Raw genomic sequence first — 19,750 nt, forward strand, 5'->3', positions numbered from 1 at the left:
TGTAGCATAACCCTGCACCAACTCTGGACAGGATTTGTAGGGAGTGTGAGATGGGCGCGGTGCCAGCTTGTTGCAGAGGCAATGGGTTTAATTATGTGACCTTCTCTGGGACTGGCTCACAGGCTCCCTGCCGATGGGGACTGCTATTCAATGTCACCCTGGGCACTCTGATGATGAGTAGCTATGACACCCCCTTTTCTCCCCATGCCCTCTCTGTCGCTTTACCTCACATATCTACAGCTTTGTCTCAGCTAATGCCTCTATTTCTAAGACAGGACCCATTTGTTTCCTACCTGAATCTTAACAATCTTGGCTTCTCTCTTGGCTGTGTTCACATTCACACTTCCACATACACCACATAAAGCAGGTCAAAACTAGAACTAAATGTGGGACTAAAGCAGGACTAAAAAGAATTAAACCAATTAAACAGTTAAACTGGGGCCAAACCAGAACAAAACCAAAATCAGTATGTGCGAATGCCTTTGTTAATCTATAGGGTATACATCACCTTTGTATTATTGAGCTCATAATGCTGAGGCTACCTGGACTGGGATGTTGAACCCTCATGTCCCATCACAGGTTGACCTCTGTGGGATACTCCCGAAACAGAAGAGTATGGGTACAACATTATGGCTTTCAACCTTGCTGTGACAAGCTCTGAAATCCTTACATGTCTTCATTCTCATGTACTGATAAAAGCTGACTGTAGGAATGGGCAAAAAAAATCCAAATCACAATTTTTCTTTTATAGCTGTTAGCAGCTTTGCCTTAAGGCATCTGAAGCTATGTGTCAGTCATGGGATGGCAGAAGACATGGATGACATAAGAGGATTGAGTAAAAAAAGTAGAGAACTGGGTTTGGGCCTGTAGCTTGAGCATTAAATAAAAAAAGTAAACATGATATAATAATATGACCAGATTGACCAGATCGCCACAGGGACAGATCACTACAATTCAATTTCATATTGTCCCACCATATTTGACTGCACAATAATAATTTTATTTATTAGGCACCTTTTTGGACACTCAAAGTCACCATATAACAATAAACAAATACAAAAGCATTAATATAGAACAATGTAAATTACAATAACAGACATACAGTTAAAAAGCATAGTTATAGTTGGGTGTGGTGGAGTGAATAGACCAGTTTAAACAGGTGTGAGTTTGGATATGAAGTGCAGGAGTGAGGTCAGGAGGGAGAGTGTTTTAGTGTTTTTAAAAAAGGTATTAAAAGATTTGACTTTATAAAGATAGGCGTGTAATGATATCCAAGTCTTACGATATGATATCGTCACAGTATGAACCTCACAATATGATATTTATTGTGATATGGTGGGGAGGCTCACGACTAGGGATGTAACAATATCCAAATTTCTAAGTACAATATTTTCACAAAATACATCTCACGGTACGATATTTATTTTGCGATATTTTGTGGATGCTAACAAAGCTGTTAATATGCTACTTTTTACATTTAAAATGTCTTGACAAGACTTAATCCAAAGAACTAAGACTTAAAAGTGCTCAGAACTGTTATTTCTTCTTGTAGTCTGCACTGAAATGGAGCAAAGGATCATGGTCTATGTAGTCCCCTCTGTCTTTTTTAGCTATTGTTGCACCATAACTCTTAATTTAAGCAAAAAGACTTGCAATTCGATACATTGTGATGGTCCACAATATTACTGTGAGAACTTTGATACGATGTAATGATATTTCGGTTACTGTTACATGATCCCTAATAAAGAATATACATTTTTCAATTACAGACGCACAGAAAGATTACAAAATATTCGCAAGGTTAACGATGGTCAAAAACTGAAATTAAGGAAGCCATTTTAGTCCGAATGCACCTTGTCATCACCTCACTGCTGCTGGCATGGTGTCATAGTCGTCATTATCACCCCAGCATCATCAACACACTGCGCTTCTACCATCTTCACTATGTGTGGACTCTTCAACTAATCCTGTGAGCGCCTGTGGCCAGATGAGATGGAACTGCCTTCGTCCCTAACTGTGAAAAATCTGGGTAAACACATGAGCGAGGGAGAAATAGAGGGAGGGAGGGAGAAAGGGAGGGAGAGAGAGAGGGGGACAAAGCCATAATGGAGGGCTCAGGGCTGTGGTCGAGCTGGAGAGGACTCAGTGATGGATGTGTCTGGCTCTGATGAGGGTGTCTCTTGGATGATGGGGAGGCAGACAGGGGGGCGGAGAGCAGGAGGAGGGAGGGTGGAAAACTGATAGAGCTGTATTAGTGAGGCAAAACAGCATCATGTCAGAATTAACTAGAAGCAACTGTTCCTCTGTGCACGCAGGGCTGAGCGATATGGTGATAAAAATCTAATCGTGATCTCATCCCTTTGACAATATGCTGTTTGGGGGAAATCATCTATACTTAAACAAACTTTTTTCTACTCATTCTTATATGGTAAGGTTCCAACATGCTCTGAATGACAAGTAGATTTAACCAATGACAGTGCCGTGTGAATTTTCAGAAGTATTGGTGGCTTTAGTTACATTAATGGCAGATATAGATAAAGATACTAACTGCATGACTTGTGAAATTGAAATTGTGATCTAGGCTCTTTTTTGGCATATTGTCCTTCCCTAGTAATCTCAAAATTGTGAAAATACTGTACAGTATATAGGACAGGTAGGTTTGAATTGTAGTCTTCAAGGTTTAAATGTCCTCCAATCTAGAAAATCTGTATTCATGATACTGCTAAAACCTTTCCCCCTGACTTATCACAAAAACAATCATTAGCCTATTTTAGATAGACCAACTGACCTGCATGCATAGCTCAGTTTCTCTTTGTGAGCATAGGTTTACTCATGCAGTATTTGAATCATAGTCTCTTCACTGTCTTTCTCTCTCTTATATGACTAGTACATCCCTGCTTTGTTGTTGCTAACATGACTACAAGAAGCACCAGTAACATAATTGTAAGCATGCATTTTAACTAAATATGGGCCCTGTGTATTGTCCTCCTGTCCATTCTAGTCTATTCCACAATTACAGGGACCACTTGCACCACTTAAAAATTTTGAGGATTGTAATTGGTCAATTGCATAGCCCTCATGCTCAATCAGTGGTCGCCTAGCAACTGCAGCCTAGGCGAGAAAGGAAAAAAAAAGTCCAGAGGAAAGAGAGAGGAGAGCAGTGTAGCGGTGCAGGTGATGGCGAGGTTCAGCTATTTGTGATTTTGTGGTTATTCTGTAGGAGAGGAGGTGAAACGGGGAGACAGAGCAACATCATAAATAAGCACAGCAGCAAAATAATGCTGAACAATTTAATATTTGAAGGATTCACTTTACAACTTTATAATAACTAAACTTTAACTAGCTTCAATTCACATGTCTTCGAATAACCCTTTATTAGTAGTCTATCTACAAAATCCTCTGTTCTACCTTGTGATGTCATGTAGTAGTTGGTATACAACAACTACCTTTTACCTTTTGTTCAGTATAGATTGGAAATTCAGAGACTGACATTATTCAAATGATTCTAGTAAAGGTGTGTGGTGTTTTTTTTTTGTTTTTTTTTTAAATGTGTACTTCCTGTACCACGTGACATCACAAGGTGGAATGGAGGGTTTTCTGCCTGAGAGAAGAACTCAGTCTAAATATGCAGGGTTTGTGTGTTAAACATGTGCAAATGAAAAAAAACTCCAGGTATATTTTTGACCAGGAAACAACATTTTAGCAAATTTTAGCAAACAGTGTAATATGGGCCCTTTAAGAAGGCTTACTAACTACTTAAAGGTGGACTATGTAACTTTTCTGATGAAGGGTCGGCCTCCATATGAATGCAATTGGTTTGCCCTGATTGTTCCATTTATCAACTCATCTATCACCATGAAAACAACAGGTGACAAGTTACAGGTCCAAACGGACAGGTGCTCATGAATGCTTGTTTCTCCAAGACATTTTTGCGCAATGAAACCTTCTACATACCCTAAACATAAGCAGTTACTAAGCCTGAATCACCCTTAATTAACAGTTCATATTTAGTTAAATCTTTGTTCATGTTTCATAATCATGGTGTAGTTATAATAAAGTGGTACTGGATTCTCTTGAACAAACTTGTATGATTTTGCAGTTTGAGAGTCAACAAATGCCACACCTCTAGGGCTTTATCCACAGACTCAACAGTTTTCTCTCTCACAAGACAAATACCAGAGCGTGCCAAAGCAAGGCAAACCATAAGAGCAAATATCCTCCACCAAAATGATGAAACCCTGTGTAAACCAACGCCACCACTGACTCGGCAGGATGTCCAAGTTTCCTGTGGCTTATCACCAAAGCTAAAATAGAAAATAGGAAATGATTTAAACACTAAACAGAACTTTCTTTGTAGCCATTTCTTTCTTTTGTCACAAACAATCACTGCTCTAAGCATTGTCTGTGAGAGACAACCAGTAACACTAACCATAAATTGTAAACCTGTATTTTCAGAGTTTAAATATTAAACTTATCTATCGCCATGGAAATGCTGTGTTTTTTTTAAGGTATTTTTGAGGAATAAAAACTACTGTAATTGAAAAAATGCGAGATGAATATGTGTAATGACATATTATGGAACATTTGAGGCAAATTGGCAACATCTCCTTGAAGACAAGCAGATGGCGGTTTCGTTCATGTAGTTACACATTGTAATAAATAACAACTATAAACAGACATATTTCAAAGCTATAACATCAATACGACATACTCAAAATCATCTTGGTGTACAGTCTTTCATTTCAATGTGTTTGTCCCACTGCAGAGCCTGAGTAAGTTTATGTATCCATTACACATGGGCCTGGTCATGATGCAGTTCACACAAAGCCTTAATACCTGAATAAATGTATGAATGTAACAGGCCCCAGGATGCTCACAGTGAATGACCGAAGGCTGTGGAGCTGTCCCTTTGTTCTGCTCCTCACCTACTCTTCCCCACGGAGGAGGTCGATGGTAAGAGGCCCAGGTGGGTGGTGGTTATCCCATAATGACCCGGTTTACTTTGAAACAGCATTGATCTGGGCCAGTGCTCTACTCCCTGCTCACAAAAAGATCTTCAAAGCCTCCTCTTAGCCTCATGCTAACACTGCTCAATACCAGTTGCATGGATAATGGAGCACATTACATTGTACTTCATTCAACACGATAAATACTTTATGATTCTCAGTTCACGTCCTATCACATCTTTGTCTCTGTCATGGGAATATCCTCACCCATGAATAAACCCCTCTAATGCAATTTAGCGCTTGATTTGTCTAATCAAACATGACATCAGATGGTAACAGAGGCATGGTTGGTTTACGTCTCTGTCTTTTTTTCTATAAAAAGCAGCTATAATGTTTCAGGTTTATTATTGTAAATGTAATGTTAAGTAAATAGTGACAGTGTGACAGTGAGAGTTTAGCTGAGCCTGTACAATGACAGAGAGCTGCACCACAAACCTCTCCTATGCTATATTTGATACAGGGCAGTAATTGCCACTTTTTAACAATCTAGTTAATTCTGCATTTGATTTAGTTTGTCCATTAGCATTGTACATGCAGGTATCTGTTTCTTGATCACCATGCTGGTGGCAAATCCATTAAGCCTTGTCTGTGATGTAAATTAATATGATTGATCGTTGCAATTTATTTTACAGAAAGAGAGTATCTGGAAAGATGAGAAATAACAGGGAATAGGACAGTCTCAGGCCATCCCAAGTCCATTCCAGCTGTAACAAGCTTGTTTTTCTTTCTCTGCACACACCATCCCAGGAGGTAACAGGTGCACATGAGGCAGGGGATCGAACGCGTAAGAGTGGATACATGACACAGGGCAAGCCAGAACCAGTTTGAAAAAGAAGTGTCGTTTTAAGTATTCAGTAAAACTGGAAGTGAGAAAAGCTCATGCCTGAGGGAGCTAGAAGAGTGTTGGTGGGTCTATGAGTGGACACTAGTCACTGCTGTGCAAACTGAGACCAATACAGTACTTTCATTAGTATATATCCTGTGATTAAATTCCATACCAAAAAGATAAAGCAGCAAACACACAGCAGAATATAGCTACATAGAGTGACTCTACATTATGACTTTGCCATCTTGGCTTGCTGCAGCTTGTCCTTTTTGAGAACGGCCATCTGTTGCTTGCTTGGTCACTTTGCATTATTAACTGTATTCCAATCATGCAAACACACAACATGAAAAGTCATATTACTCTGTCAACATTAACTTGGAAGATCAGGGCAAAGATAGGGGTGAAATCATGAATCCAATCTGAAAGCCTTGACCTTCCATTAGAGCTCAGGGTAGAGTCTGTGTAGTTCTCCCAAACCACTTCCTGAAACTCTTCTGTATTGGGAGTTTGACTGCAGTTTTACTTTGATCCCACAACATGTCTTATGGCTACTCTTCCTTGTGTGTGTCACCACACTCAACTGGGTGCCCTAACCAGCTATTTTTGTCTTGTGGATCAACAGTGCCGCTCTCAGTGCTATGAATGTCAGAAACCATAGCCGTTGCTATGGTGATGCCACACTGCAATATTCTTTTGCAGCCTGCCTGTCAATGTGCGGCAGCTTCCAAGCCGAGGAAAACGACAGCGACGGGAGGGGAAGGAGAGGAGACGAGACTTGAGGAGAGGGGGTCTGCGGCACAATCCAGCAGAATGCTAATCATCCTTTCACCACAGTGTGTCCTTCATTATGCAAGAGACAATGCACAGAAGCACAGAGTTAATGTGCGTCTATGTGAGCACACACAAAACATACCTCTACAGGTTTATAGCACCAACATGACAAGTACACTCAAGGTCATGTCGTGTGGAGAGAGAGCCATGTTCTGTGTGCCTGAGATCTGCACACTCATAAATCCCCCTAAATGTGTTTTTAAACATGTGCTCTCATTGACTTAGCAACATGTGTTTGGTCTGATTGCAAAGCGCACAGTGCCCTCTCTAATACAGCCATGCCAATAACAAATGCTTCATTATTAATGAGCCACTAAATGGATCCATTAGCTTCAGCACAGCATCAGCATTCTCTGGCTGTTCTTGCTCAGGGTCAGCTCCATGAAGAAACACTTTTCTGAGCTATGAAGAGTTAAGAATCACCTATGCGTAAAGGGCTCCTTAAAGGCTTAATTAAATACAAATAATGTAAGTGAATGAAAAGATCTGACAGGGAATGACACAAAGGTCACAATACTTGTCTTGTATGTATCCCTCTTTACATTGTGACAGAAGCATCAGATTTTAATCATGCATCCCGCTGTGATAACTAACATGCACACCTATAAGGATGCCCCAGTTTTGAATTAAGAGCTGCTATGAGTATTTACCCCACTGTTTGAGCCACTTAAAAAACTTATTTGAAATATTAAAAAGACTAACTTTTTGTGTATGTCTTTGTATGCTTGTCTTCCATTACATTGGTGGACAGAGTAGCACTTGACAACAGAAGTTATTACATAGCAGTACTGATACAAGATCAAAACTGCAGTGAGGATAAAAACGGGTCCAGTGATTAAATAGAAGTGTGCTGAGCTCACACAGTGACTGTTCAAAGACACACTGTCAGACTGCGTACCCCCGGGTACAGCAGGTAGACGTGATGCACGAACATTAGGTCAGACACACTCAAATGAAAAGGGAAATGCTGGGACAAAAGAGGTGGGCTCTGACACACAATGACAGTGGTGTGTGATTTCAGAGGTAACAGGAAGCTAGATAATTAAAGGCACTTGTCACACATTTGACAGGGTCCTGCTCCAGTACAATTAAGATAGCTGATAGCTGCACACACACACACTGCTAAAGTTACTGTTTGTGTTTTAGTGGTTGGAAGTCATTGCTTGTATTTGCATGGCTTTCACATTACAACCCCTCTCAACCCCACACTCCATAAAAGGCTAAAGAATATCTCCTGGCTGTCTCTCCAGCGGACAGGCCCCCAGTGGGTGCACTGCTGCAGGTACAAGCAGACTGAGCACCACTGCCTGAGCTGAGGCATACAGACTCAGTGCTCCAGGGACCATACACTCGCACCAACTACATAATATATGCAAAACACTCCCTAGCCAGCAAGTTCAACTCAAAATATTCCTGGCTGTTGTAACTAACAACAAACACAAATGAATATGGTAACCACAGCTTTCCCATGCCTCGAGGAAGCAAGTAGCTATCATAAGGAAAATGTGGCTTTGTCTCAAGTTTAAGAGTCCATGTGAATGAACAAACAGCAGTAACCAAAGTTTCATCTTCATACCACAGAGCCTCCTCAGATACCCCAAGGAATTTTATCATCAAGGCTGACCCGCCCCTGCTGTGCCATGCTCTATTTATCATGTCACATGCAGTGATTTTATTTAATTACAGAAATGAGCAAGTCAAAACTGAGTGTAAGTATAATATGTTCACCATTCATTACCTAGAAGTATAAACCTCAGAAATTCATGCTTTAATTACAGTAAGCCATTCGTAAGATGTGTGGTGTACACGGGTCATTCAGAGTCTAATGTTGGGAGATGTTGAGGGAGATGGTTAACTGTCTGCTGACCTATATATGAAAAGGAATAAATAACTGAATATGGTAAATACTAATAAAGTATTCATGTATAATCTTCAAAGGCAAATAGGATTATTTTAATTTGAATGTAACCCTTTTTACTTTTGAACAAATCAAAGTCATAAAGTTGTATTTTATTCATCTAGGAAAAAAATCAAGGCTTCAACATTATAATGATTAATCTCAATGGTCAATATGAACATGGAAGGAAAACATTCACAACATTCAAACACTGTAGTTATTTGAGTGATATTATTATTACTTAAAAAAAATATCAACATCAGACTTTCTTTTCTAAAAACTGGTTTAAAGGATGTCTATTTTAACCAACTCTAACCAATGAGTTATTTCTTATCTTCACCCAAGCCTTTCCACCAAAGACATCAAACACAATGACTCCGTATTTCCTGCCAACGTCTCATATCCGAACTGGCATATGTCTAGCCTTGGGATGAGCACAGGAGGTAGCGATGGCGCACATCCTGACCCAAAAATAACAACCAGCTCCCATGATGCATCGGCATAAATGCGAATAAACAGTGCAAATTCAAACCAGCCATGAAAAAAACATGAGAATTGCTCACTAACCTCTAAACTGTACTCTTCAACAGTCCTTTTAAGTGGGTCCACAATCTGCCAGCAAATGAGGATACACAAGTCAATTAGCAGCATCCCACCAACAATAATCAGGAGTTTCTGGTCCTTTATGATCTGTAAGAAAAAAGAGGACAAACATCAAAAAATACAAAAAAAAAAAAAAAAGACAAGTAGCATACAAATATGAGGAACAATATTACAAAACACTGTTAGAGCAATGGGATCACAGGTGCCAAGTAAATGTGACCAGAACACTTGAACAGTCTCTTTATTTATTTATTTTTTATGGCACCTGTTCAAATGCATCAAATTAGTATATTCATGGATTTCAGGCAAATAATAATATATATAGAATATGCTCATTTTAATTGCTTGACTGCTAAATGCGGTGGATGCTAAACCCATGAATACTGTGCAGTGTGAATAAACTGTCAGCGTATGAAAATGCATGTTGACAACCACCAAATATGCGGCGCTGTCCACCGGAGAAACTTTGAACTTTGAGAGATGAAAGCCATGACCTGTTTGAGATGGTTATTTATAATAGCGTTTGACTGTATAAAACGGCACATCAAAGTAAAGGTCATAACACAGGTGGAGGTGCGTGGAGGGTCTCACACAGCACTGGTCACAGGAGAGGGGAGCGTTTTGATCCAATAGCTTTTGATTGTGTAGCCATCAAACTAAAATATTACGAGAAATACCAGTTCAAGTGTGATATCCTCTTTGTATCATTGCAATATATGCATACTGCATGCTCTATAAAGACTTTTGAAGCTGAAAATAATGAACAAAGCTCACATGCAAAAAAACAAACAAAAAAACAACACAAAAAAATGCAAAAGTGTGATTTATTCAACACGTGTGATTTCCGACACCAACAGCTTTGTTATAATAATGTCTCATATTATGCTCTTTTTTGATCTATGTTATAATATTGTTTCCTCATCAAAAACATACCTGCAGTTGTGTTTTGTCTCATTCACACACAAAGATGGAACCAAGTTATTGTTTTGCAAGTCTCAAGTAAGTCTCAAGTCTTTGACCTCAAGTACGAGTCAAGTCCCAAGTCAAATACAGGCAAGTCCAAGTAAAGTCTCGAGTCACTGGCCCATAAGTCCAAGTCAAGTCCAAGTCGTCTGCTTTGAGCTTCAAGTCATTTCATTTTAAAATTAAGGTAAGTAATTAAGGAAAATTGTTATGCAAAGACCATTTATGGCTAACGTGTGAGTCAGTCTTTAAACCAAAGTACCAAATATAGCTTAGATTTTTGCAATTTATATGAATTTTAAATAAAACAGTGCTTATATATATAAATATAAATAAATAAAAAAAAAAATAAAATATAATATATATATATATATATATATATATACAGTCCCTGACAAAAGTCTTATCCATTTTGTAGAAACAAAAGCTTATAACCTGACTTTAAATTAATCAATTGGTTTTAGAAATGTCTCATATGAAAGCTAAAACCCTCCCAAATTATGCTCAATATACTAAAATAAATTTGCTGCGCTGAAGAAAGATTGATCATTTAATGAACACAGAAAGGTCAGATTTTGGCAAGACAAAAGTTTTGTCGCCTACAGAAAATTGAACAAATAATTTACTTCAAATACAAAAAATATGTTGCATAACATCAGTGAATTAAGTAGTGGTGCTGTGAGATCCATATTTAATATCTTGTATGACTTCCATGAGCTTGAAGGACGCATCCATGCGGTTCGACAATGATTCATACAATTTGTTGATGAAGTCATCAGGAATAGCAAAGAAAGCGTCTTACATGCCTCCCAGAGTTTATCAAGATTCTTTGGTTTTGCCTTCCATGCTTCCTCTTTCATTCTACCCCAGACATGCTCAGTGATGTTCATGTCTGGTGACTGGGCTGGCCAGTCCTGGAGCACCTCGATCTTCTTCGCCTTGAGAAACTTTGATGTAGAGATAGAATTATGCGATGGAGCACCATCCTGCTGCAAAATTTGACCCCTTTTATGGTTGGGAATGTAAGAGGTAGCTAATATGTCTTGATATTTTAGGCTATTGATATTGCCTTCCACCCTGCAAATGTCTCGCACACCCCTATACTGGATGTAACACCAGACCATGATTTTTCCGCCACCAAACTTAACTGTTTTCTGGGTGAATCTTGGATCCATCTGGGCTCCAGTAGGTCTCCTGCAATATTTGCGGCGGCTGTGATGTAATTCAACCGAGGATTCGTCTGAGAAATCCACCTTCTGCCACTTTTCCAGTGTCCATCATTTTAGCAGGCTGTGGGCCTTGGCAAATGCCACACGGTTTTTTAATTGCCTTTTGTTTAGTGCTGGTTTCTGTGCACTGATTCGACCATGGAGGCCATTTCGAGACAGAATTCTACAAACTGTTCAGGTTAACACAGGGACTTGAGGTGACCAGGCCTGGTGGAGCTCTGCTGCAGTGGAAAAGGGGTTGGCCTTGGATTTTCGAATCAACAAACGGTCCTCCCGAGCAGTTGTCTTGCGGGGTCTGCCGGACCTGGGCTTGTCAAAAACATCTCCAGTCATTTCAGATTTTTATCTTATTCTTTGTACTTGATGCTGAGACACATTGAAGGTGTCAGCCACCTCAGCAGTGGATCTGGTCTTCAGCCTCTTGATAATTAACACTTTGGTCTCGGGGTGGATCTTATGCATGTTGTCAGAGGTCAAGTTGCAGTTGATGTGAAGGTCTGGTATGCTGGGGTTCTTTTTATACACACCCACTAATTGACTGATCAGTAACTGATCACAGGTGAGGCTGTAATCTAGGATTGGGTGCATCATATGACAAGACGACAAGACTTTTGTCTTGCCAAAATCTGACCTTTCTGTGTTCATTAAATTATCAATCTTTCTTCAGTGAAGCAAATTTATTTTAGTATATTGAGCATAATTTGGGAGGGTTTTAGCTTTCATATGAGACATTTCTAAAACCAATCGATTAATTTAAAGTCAGATTATAAGCTTTTGTTTCTACAAAATGGATAAGCGAAAAAGACTTTTGTCAGGGACTGTATAGATATGAGTTGTAGAAATGCAATTTTTTCCTTTTTAAATGCACACATGCCCATCAGTATCTCAGTTATTATCGAGTTTTTTGAGTATCCCGGTTTGTCATGGTGCATGTACACGCAGTATCCCTGTTTCAGTATCCCGAATAAGCTAAGCGGTTATGAGAAACTGGGATACTGTAGCTGGTATATTCCGATAGTAACCGGAATACTGTGGCATGTATACGCAATATCCCAAAGACTGCCATAACCGGGATGTAGCTAATAATCCAAATCCTGATGTGCATGTATACGCACACATTATGGTCAGAATAGAAAGAATTCAGATTCAGAAGTGCTAAATATCAGTTATTTTGTCATGAAGGATCATGTTTTCTGTAGTTCCCTCTGTATTGTTGTGTATATTACTGTAGTACATTTGAGGATACCATCTCATAGTATTTCAGTTACAAAAAGTAAATTGGGAGGGAGATTTTCCAGTTTGTTCCTGTAAAAATTAAAATGTATGAACTGTAAAGAAAAATGAGAAGCATCACGTCTTCTCAAGTCACAGGCCTCAAGTCCAAGTCAAGTCCCAAGTCTTAGTCTATTTTATCAAGTCAAGTCTCAAGTCCTAAAAATAGTGACTCAAGTCTGACTCGAGTTCAAGTCATGACTTGCAAGTCCCCACCTTTGTTCACATATGTTTAACACACAAACCCTGCATATTTAGGCAGAGTTCTTCTCTCAAACAGAAAACACTCTATTCCACCTTGTGATGTCATGTGGTAATACAGAAAGAGCTCCATTATGTTTTTAAACTCCATACACGTTTACTAAAATGATTCGGTTAATTCAGCCCTGGAATCGTCCATCTCTACTGATTTAAAGATAAAAGTTAGCTGTTAACTTGAAAACATCACAAGGTGGAATAGTACATTTTGAGCTTTTGAGATATAGACAGATTAATAATGTGGGGTTACTCAAACATGAATGAAATAAACACAATTCCAGGTATATTTTTGATGATGTAACAACATTATAACATGTCCAAAAGTCCACAAGAGTACATTCTGCGTAATATAACTGGATGACATGTCCCAGTATATAGCTCCAGTGTAGATGTCCCAGGATTTAATAGCACATAAGCCTGTTAGCCTGGATGCATATAAAGTTGATACGTATATATGGGCCACCATGGATCACTGGCTGACAAAACGCATCTCCTGGGACATGGCTCAAGATAAGGCATTTTAGAGACAGCATAGTTTATGTACAGTGTGTGTGTATTTAGTGCGTATTTGTGATAGAAGGACGTTTGATTGACAGCTTATGAACCCTCTAAACTGTGCTGTCTCAAGCTCTCAGCTCTTTAAGGAGTGAAAGAGAGCTAGCCACAACTCACCAAGTAGAACCCGTATTGAACACCCCCCTGATTTACAATCAGTGGTTAGATTTAAGATGCGATGAGGGTACAGGGACTAGGTAAGCAATATAGTTCTGGGCTTTACCAAGAACCTTCCCTATCTTCTTTGTCAGCAGCAGCAAAAAAGTTTATGTTGGAGTGAATTATTGTCAATTACTAAGCTGTATTTTTGATCTGTAGATAATTGCTAAATGGGCTAATGATATCACATGTCTTTCCCATCCTTTGTAAACCATTCATGCCTTGGGTTGCTATTGCTTCCACTTTTCTCCACTACATCTCTTCCCTCCCACTTCAGCCTGCGTCGATAAAACGTCTATACCATGGTTCATCTGTTTGACTGTTTGATTCCTCCCTTCCTTTGTGCTCAGTGTCTCCGGCAGGCCACCCACACATCCTCAAATATGCCCCGAGAATAAGAGAGAAGGGCTGTGTGATAGCAAGATCTATAAATACAAAAAAGGCCATGAACACTCGCTGAACTTGGCAGCACTTAATAGAAATAGGACAAGGAAAGAAAGCCTAAAAACTATACGGATAGCTTTCAGGAACGGAAATGTAGTTTTGACCTTAAATATGTAAGAAAATGTTATGTCATGTCAGTACCCACCTTCTTCTTCATTTTCACATTTTTAAAGATGGCATGCACCCTCCAGGTCTTTGCAAACATGGCACCAAAAGCCGTGGTGTATCCAACGATGAGGATCCAAGTCCGAACCTAACGCCGCAACACAAACAGCAAATTACAGCAGTGGAGATGAAGGCATAAACCACCATTTGATCTGACAGGTATCTGCATGTTTTTATTAGAGGTTCATTCAAAATAGCAACGAGGAGCTTTCTAAAAATATGAGCTGTCAGATTTATTTTTTGTCTTCAAGCGCTACGCTCTGGGAGAACATCCTGGACCATGGAGGCTGTCACGCTCAGGAGAACATTTCATCAGAACGACAAACTAAATAAAGACTTTTAACTGCTCACCACTGATGACGCATATTTTCAAGGATTTAAATTTTGCATGGAAAATACTAAATTAGCGATTTCATGCTTGATGTGTTCTGTGTCTTTTTAGTAGTGTGGATGGGGTACTCCTCAGTTTTACACATGGGCCTCTTCATGCTGCACTGTGTGTAATCTTGGAGGCCAACAGGGACTGAGGGCTGTGTGGAAAAGACAGCAAAAAAGCCAATTACAGCATCTATTCTTCAAGACAGCAGCTGTATTGATCGCTGGTGCATACTTCAAGTTGGGTGTTCCTGGAGTGACTTTGTTTAGCTTTGTGCTCTGTCTATTTATGAGTTGTGAAACCTTTTGGAACCTTTTGAGAATTTTCAGTGCTCTGAAAATCTGTTTTCACCTACACCTTCTCTATGCCCACTAATCTGTACTTGTACTTGTAAGAAGTGGTGACCTCTATCAGTTCTGAACAGGTCAGTGAGCCTGTTTCTATTTTAGATCAATATTGTGGTTTACAATTAACATAAAACAATGATCTATGTATGTTTTAGTTTAATGCTAAATACCTGTAAAATAAAGGTAAGTAACATTCTGTAAATATTAAACTCACAGTGCAAAGAGTCTCAAATTCAGTATCTGAAACAAATCCTCCATCCAGGCCAAAGAGAAAGATGGAGGCATAGGACAACATGCCTCCGAGGATGATCAAGTTGTTCATGTAGGGGCTAGACATCTTGATTAGTCTAAAAATAAACAACTTTGTGTCAAATGGATACATTCAGTTATATTAACAGTTTGCTCAATTCCTGACAGCTTACCTGTGGTTGCGGTTTTTAATATTAAAGAACAGGAAGGCCCCAGCCATGAGCATGCCTAATATGGTCATGGTGGACAAGATGCTGTAGAGGGGAACGTTAATGTGGCGTCGCTGGAGTCGCACAAAGGTCCGATCTTTTGGGGGCTCCACACCTGTTAGATAGACACTGTCATTTCTGGACAACTTTCATACTATTCATACATTACGTTACCATATAGCAAGTCATAATTAAAAACCAAATAGCATATCTTCTGAAATGGCAAAAAAACGAAGCTGAAACCCACCAAACAGTTGCATTCATGTTAAAAAAAAATTTATGATGTCATAAATTCATACAGGACAGGGCCTATACGCTATTACACAGAAGGATTTTTTTTTTGTAATTTGAAAGAAAATATGATTCACAAATGTTAAACCATATAATTTTTTTTTCTTAGAGATTAGCTCCACAAATTTGCTATATTAATCTTAAGGCTTTAATTCCTTTTAACTGACAACAATCACGTCTTTAGGGTTCAATAACAGCACAATTTTCAGAGGCTATTGTAAAAGATTAGTTCACTTTTGCTTATTTATGCTGACAGAGAATACGTTTAACTCTATGGCTGCGTAATTACAGAGAGAGTAACCAAAAACAGGTGAACAAATCTGCAATCTGACAATTAAACCGTAAAGTCAATCACAAAATTTTGTCCTCTAGCTCAGTTTTAAACTATAAGCATTGCGCATCATTGTGATGTCACCTGAATGCCTCCTATTAGTTTACACGTGATGGCTGTATAATGCAAATATGCACACAGTAAAGTTAGATGGCCCATGCACTCTCTTATCTTTGACTCTATCTTTCTGCCTTCAGCTGAACGATCAATAGCAATAGCATCGAATTACATACATCCTTTTAGTGTGGTCAGAGATGTGGAAACAGGCCTTTCAGATGACACTGTGCAGGAATCAATGAATGTAGGACTAGAGCATGTGAGGCACCGGGAAAACTGAACAGATTCTAACGTATGAAAACATGACTCTGTGGCAGGAATGGTGCAAAATGGACTTGTAAATAATTGAGTAGACAAAGGACAGTTTTAACAGTAGCGGTTCTCTCACAAGTTATGACTTATACTTTGAGTGTGTTCAGGGGGAAAACAGGGTAGGTGGTCGCTTGTTATAAATACACATAGACAGTAAATATAAATAGAAAGCTTCTCCTTGTTGAGACGTGTCCGTACCTTGGAATCTGATGGAGTTGTTGATGAGATCCAGAACATCTGCAATTGCGTTGTATTCCCCCACCTTTACTTCTTGGCCCTCTATCAAGATACAAACATCATTCATACTCATTAGTGGTGTTTTTGCCTATTTACAAGAAATAAAAGACCCCTGTTAGGCTGTAGTCAGTAGTAAAACAGAAAAACATTTATGCGAACTTCTAATTCGGCATGTATGCATAAATAATAACAAGGATTAGTGCCCAGATCCGTCATTCTAAAACTCTGCAGTTCTAATATAATTTAGATTATTTTATTCCACTTTTTTGTCCTCATTTTAGTTAATTATTTTTTATAACTAGTATATCAGTTGTGTTGTCCTATTTTGGACCTGGTTTAGCCCTAGTTTAGAAATAGAATAGTTTTGATTAGACCTGGTTTAGATTTGGTGGCACTTGGAAAGCCAAATATTTATTTTGATGGTGTGAAAAATTTGAGAACCACTGGCCTAGTTATTAATCTGAGCAAGTAAACTGAATGCATGATGTTACACGAAATAGAGAAAAATAGTGACTTATTACACATAAAATCAGTGTAATCCAAAATCATTAGTAAACTAGTCCATATCAAGATCAATCTGACTTTACGGCCCTCAGTTAGATTATTTTATGAGATGTATCACTGTTGGCTCCTTTAAGACGCTGCTTAATGTTTCCCGGAAATTGTATTTCTGCTTTTACAGTCTCAATTATCAGTTTATTTTACCTCAAGGAGACCAAAGAGGCCATGAAGAACACATATCTCAGAAAGCGGCCAATAGGCAAATGCATATTAAGCCTCTAAATGGACCGTATGAGTAGACTCTCCATGACAACAGCAATAACTTATTTTGAATGACAAAGTAGAATAATCAGACAGGAGGCCATAGTGTGTAAGGGATCCAGTTGTGAACACTGTGTTTGCACAAGCAGAGCTGCCTCCTCTTTCCCCAAACAACAATAGCTGCGGCATTGATGGAGGAGTGACCTTGAGTTGTCAGGGAAACACATGCCTTCACTCTTCTCAGCTCTTAAGGAATCCTCAGTTACAGCTGGGATGAGCTGAGAGGTGAATGGGAGATTGCTCTTCTTTTCTTTTGATACAAACAACCAGCAACAACTATTTTTCCTAGTGTCCTTGTAGAGTTCTGCCTATTCAGTGTGATTGTCCCCATTGCTATATAACTAAATCAATGAAGTATTTGCACATTTTCAATTGAATTTTATTAGCTTTACCAAACTGAAATAGTATCAAAGATCTTATCAGGACCACTTCCTTTCAAGCTACCTACTGGGCAAAGTATGGATTGCCCAACTCTGCCCTCTATGGGAATATTAATGTCCTAAAAACTTAACATTTGATATGTTAAGCTTTTATAGCTTATGTGTTTATGTTTTGGCCATTGCTTCATCAAATCTGTTTTTATGTATTTTCCAATACAATACAATAAAGACATTTTTAGCAAGAATAAGATATAGTACCAGTCAATGTCACTTAACTAATAATATTGATGCACATATTGATGACAAATATGGATTTTTTCCCCACACGTTTCTTCAGCAAACTGTGCCTTTTCAAAGGCTATAAACAAATGCATACATATTTGATTACACCTTCCAAATTCAAAGTAAATCTTTGCTTTCAAATATGTAACAGAGAAACCCTTGGGATGCCTACCCGTTAACCAAACACTCGTATACATTGTACCACGTCTAGTTCAGTACTGTTGTAGACCCAGGACTTCGATCCTAATCTCCAGAGACCTGGGATATGAGCCACTTTGGCCCCTGAGTATGACAAGGTAAATGCGTGGTTCTGAGGCTGAGTGAGAATGATAGGGCTGTGTTGAAGATCCTGCTGAAATATTCAGGGTATATGCAGTCCCTCTTCTCAGCCCCACACACAGTGTCAAAGGAGTATCATGAGCCATCCCTGACAAGTGCGAAGCATGTGGCAGAGAGGGCAGCATCAGCACCAGGGTCAGGACATGTTCATGAGGACAGGAGCAGGGACTCAGGGTAAAGGACATCACATACACTCACATCACTCTACTTAGAATTAGCATAAGAAATACCAGCTAAATGAAATTATGTTAAATTAATTTCACATGAGTAAAACAAATTTGACGAAGAGATTTGGAATAATTCCAGCACTACACAAATATTTTTGGACTCTAGTTTCACCAAGCTGTGTATTTGTTGTTGTTTGGGTGACTTTTAATCTCATCTCTAAACCACATGGTCATTAAAATGCGTGTCATATGTGATAAGAGAAACAGCACGTTGCCCACATCTGCAGTGTTTAGTGTTTAACTGCTCACAAACTGTCCAGTATCTGCTGTCAGACAGAAACACACACGCACTGCTCATGCACATGGAGTGTGATTTAAAGAGCCGGAGGGATGGAGTCCCTCTGCACCAGGGAAGATAAGATGTTTAGCAGAAAGAGCTGAGCACCACACAGTGCTCTACATACAGGCTGGGAGCAGGAGCCAGGAATCCCCTACATACAGATATTATCTGTATGTTATGCCCTACACTGTAAGACTCTCTGACTCCAACCATGTAGAGGACAACATCCAGGGTGGAAAACACTGAATGTGAAAAACACACTCTGTTGTCAAGACCAATTAGTTGTAGAGAGTGCAGCAGTAGAGCTATTAACTAGCCTGTCTAGCCAGTAGTGGGCTCTCTACTCCACAAAGGACTGTCTGGTCCAAATCTGAGCCATGGATTAATTACCTAACCCAAAGTTTTCACGCTGCCGAGCTGTGGACATGTGCGTTGCTCGCCTGACTGCTTTACTTCACGGCTGTTTGCCCCACATGTTGACAGAACTAAACTAAAGGAAGAGTTACCAGACACCTTGCGGATACTGTGAGGTGTCAGGCTGTTTAGGCCTTAGCATGTGTGGTCCACCTACCTTGAAACTGGTTGAATTTGATTGTTCCCATTCTTTCTCCATTCCGAAACATGACTTGCCCCTGGGAACAAAGCAAACAAACACAGCATCATTAACAATGAACTACTCATTGGCTTGAGCCAAAATGTTTGGTAAATGCACTATTATTATGGCAGTGCTATTATAATGTTGTAAATATATTTGTTAAGTCAATGGGATTGTTGACACAGAACAAAAAGCCCCACTCCCATTG

The 19,750-nt window shown here is 39.2% G+C and overlaps 1 protein-coding gene across 1 annotated transcript in view; it reads right to left on the bottom strand.

Annotated features, from left to right (window-relative positions):
* The window catches only part of gabbr2 (gamma-aminobutyric acid (GABA) B receptor, 2), a 98,595-nt gene that overhangs the window by 20,343 nt on the left and 58,502 nt on the right, over positions 1–19,750 (bottom strand). Inside the window, exons 8-13 of the mRNA XM_020932900.1 lie at positions 19,519–19,579; positions 16,579–16,659; positions 15,354–15,504; positions 15,146–15,278; positions 14,189–14,296; positions 9,128–9,250 (exon numbers count right to left, since the gene is read on the bottom strand). Coding sequence (XP_020788559.1) covers positions 9,128–9,250; positions 14,189–14,296; positions 15,146–15,278; positions 15,354–15,504; positions 16,579–16,659; positions 19,519–19,579 — 657 coding nt within the window. The remainder of the gene's footprint in view (positions 1–9,127; positions 9,251–14,188; positions 14,297–15,145; positions 15,279–15,353; positions 15,505–16,578; positions 16,660–19,518; positions 19,580–19,750) is intronic.

The sequence above is a fragment of the Boleophthalmus pectinirostris genome, unplaced genomic scaffold (genome assembly GCF_026225935.1).
Source record: "Boleophthalmus pectinirostris isolate CB_2022bp ecotype Guang Dong unplaced genomic scaffold, ASM2622593v1 HiC_scaffold_21, whole genome shotgun sequence".
Lineage (NCBI taxonomy): Eukaryota > Metazoa > Chordata > Actinopteri > Gobiiformes > Gobiidae > Boleophthalmus > Boleophthalmus pectinirostris.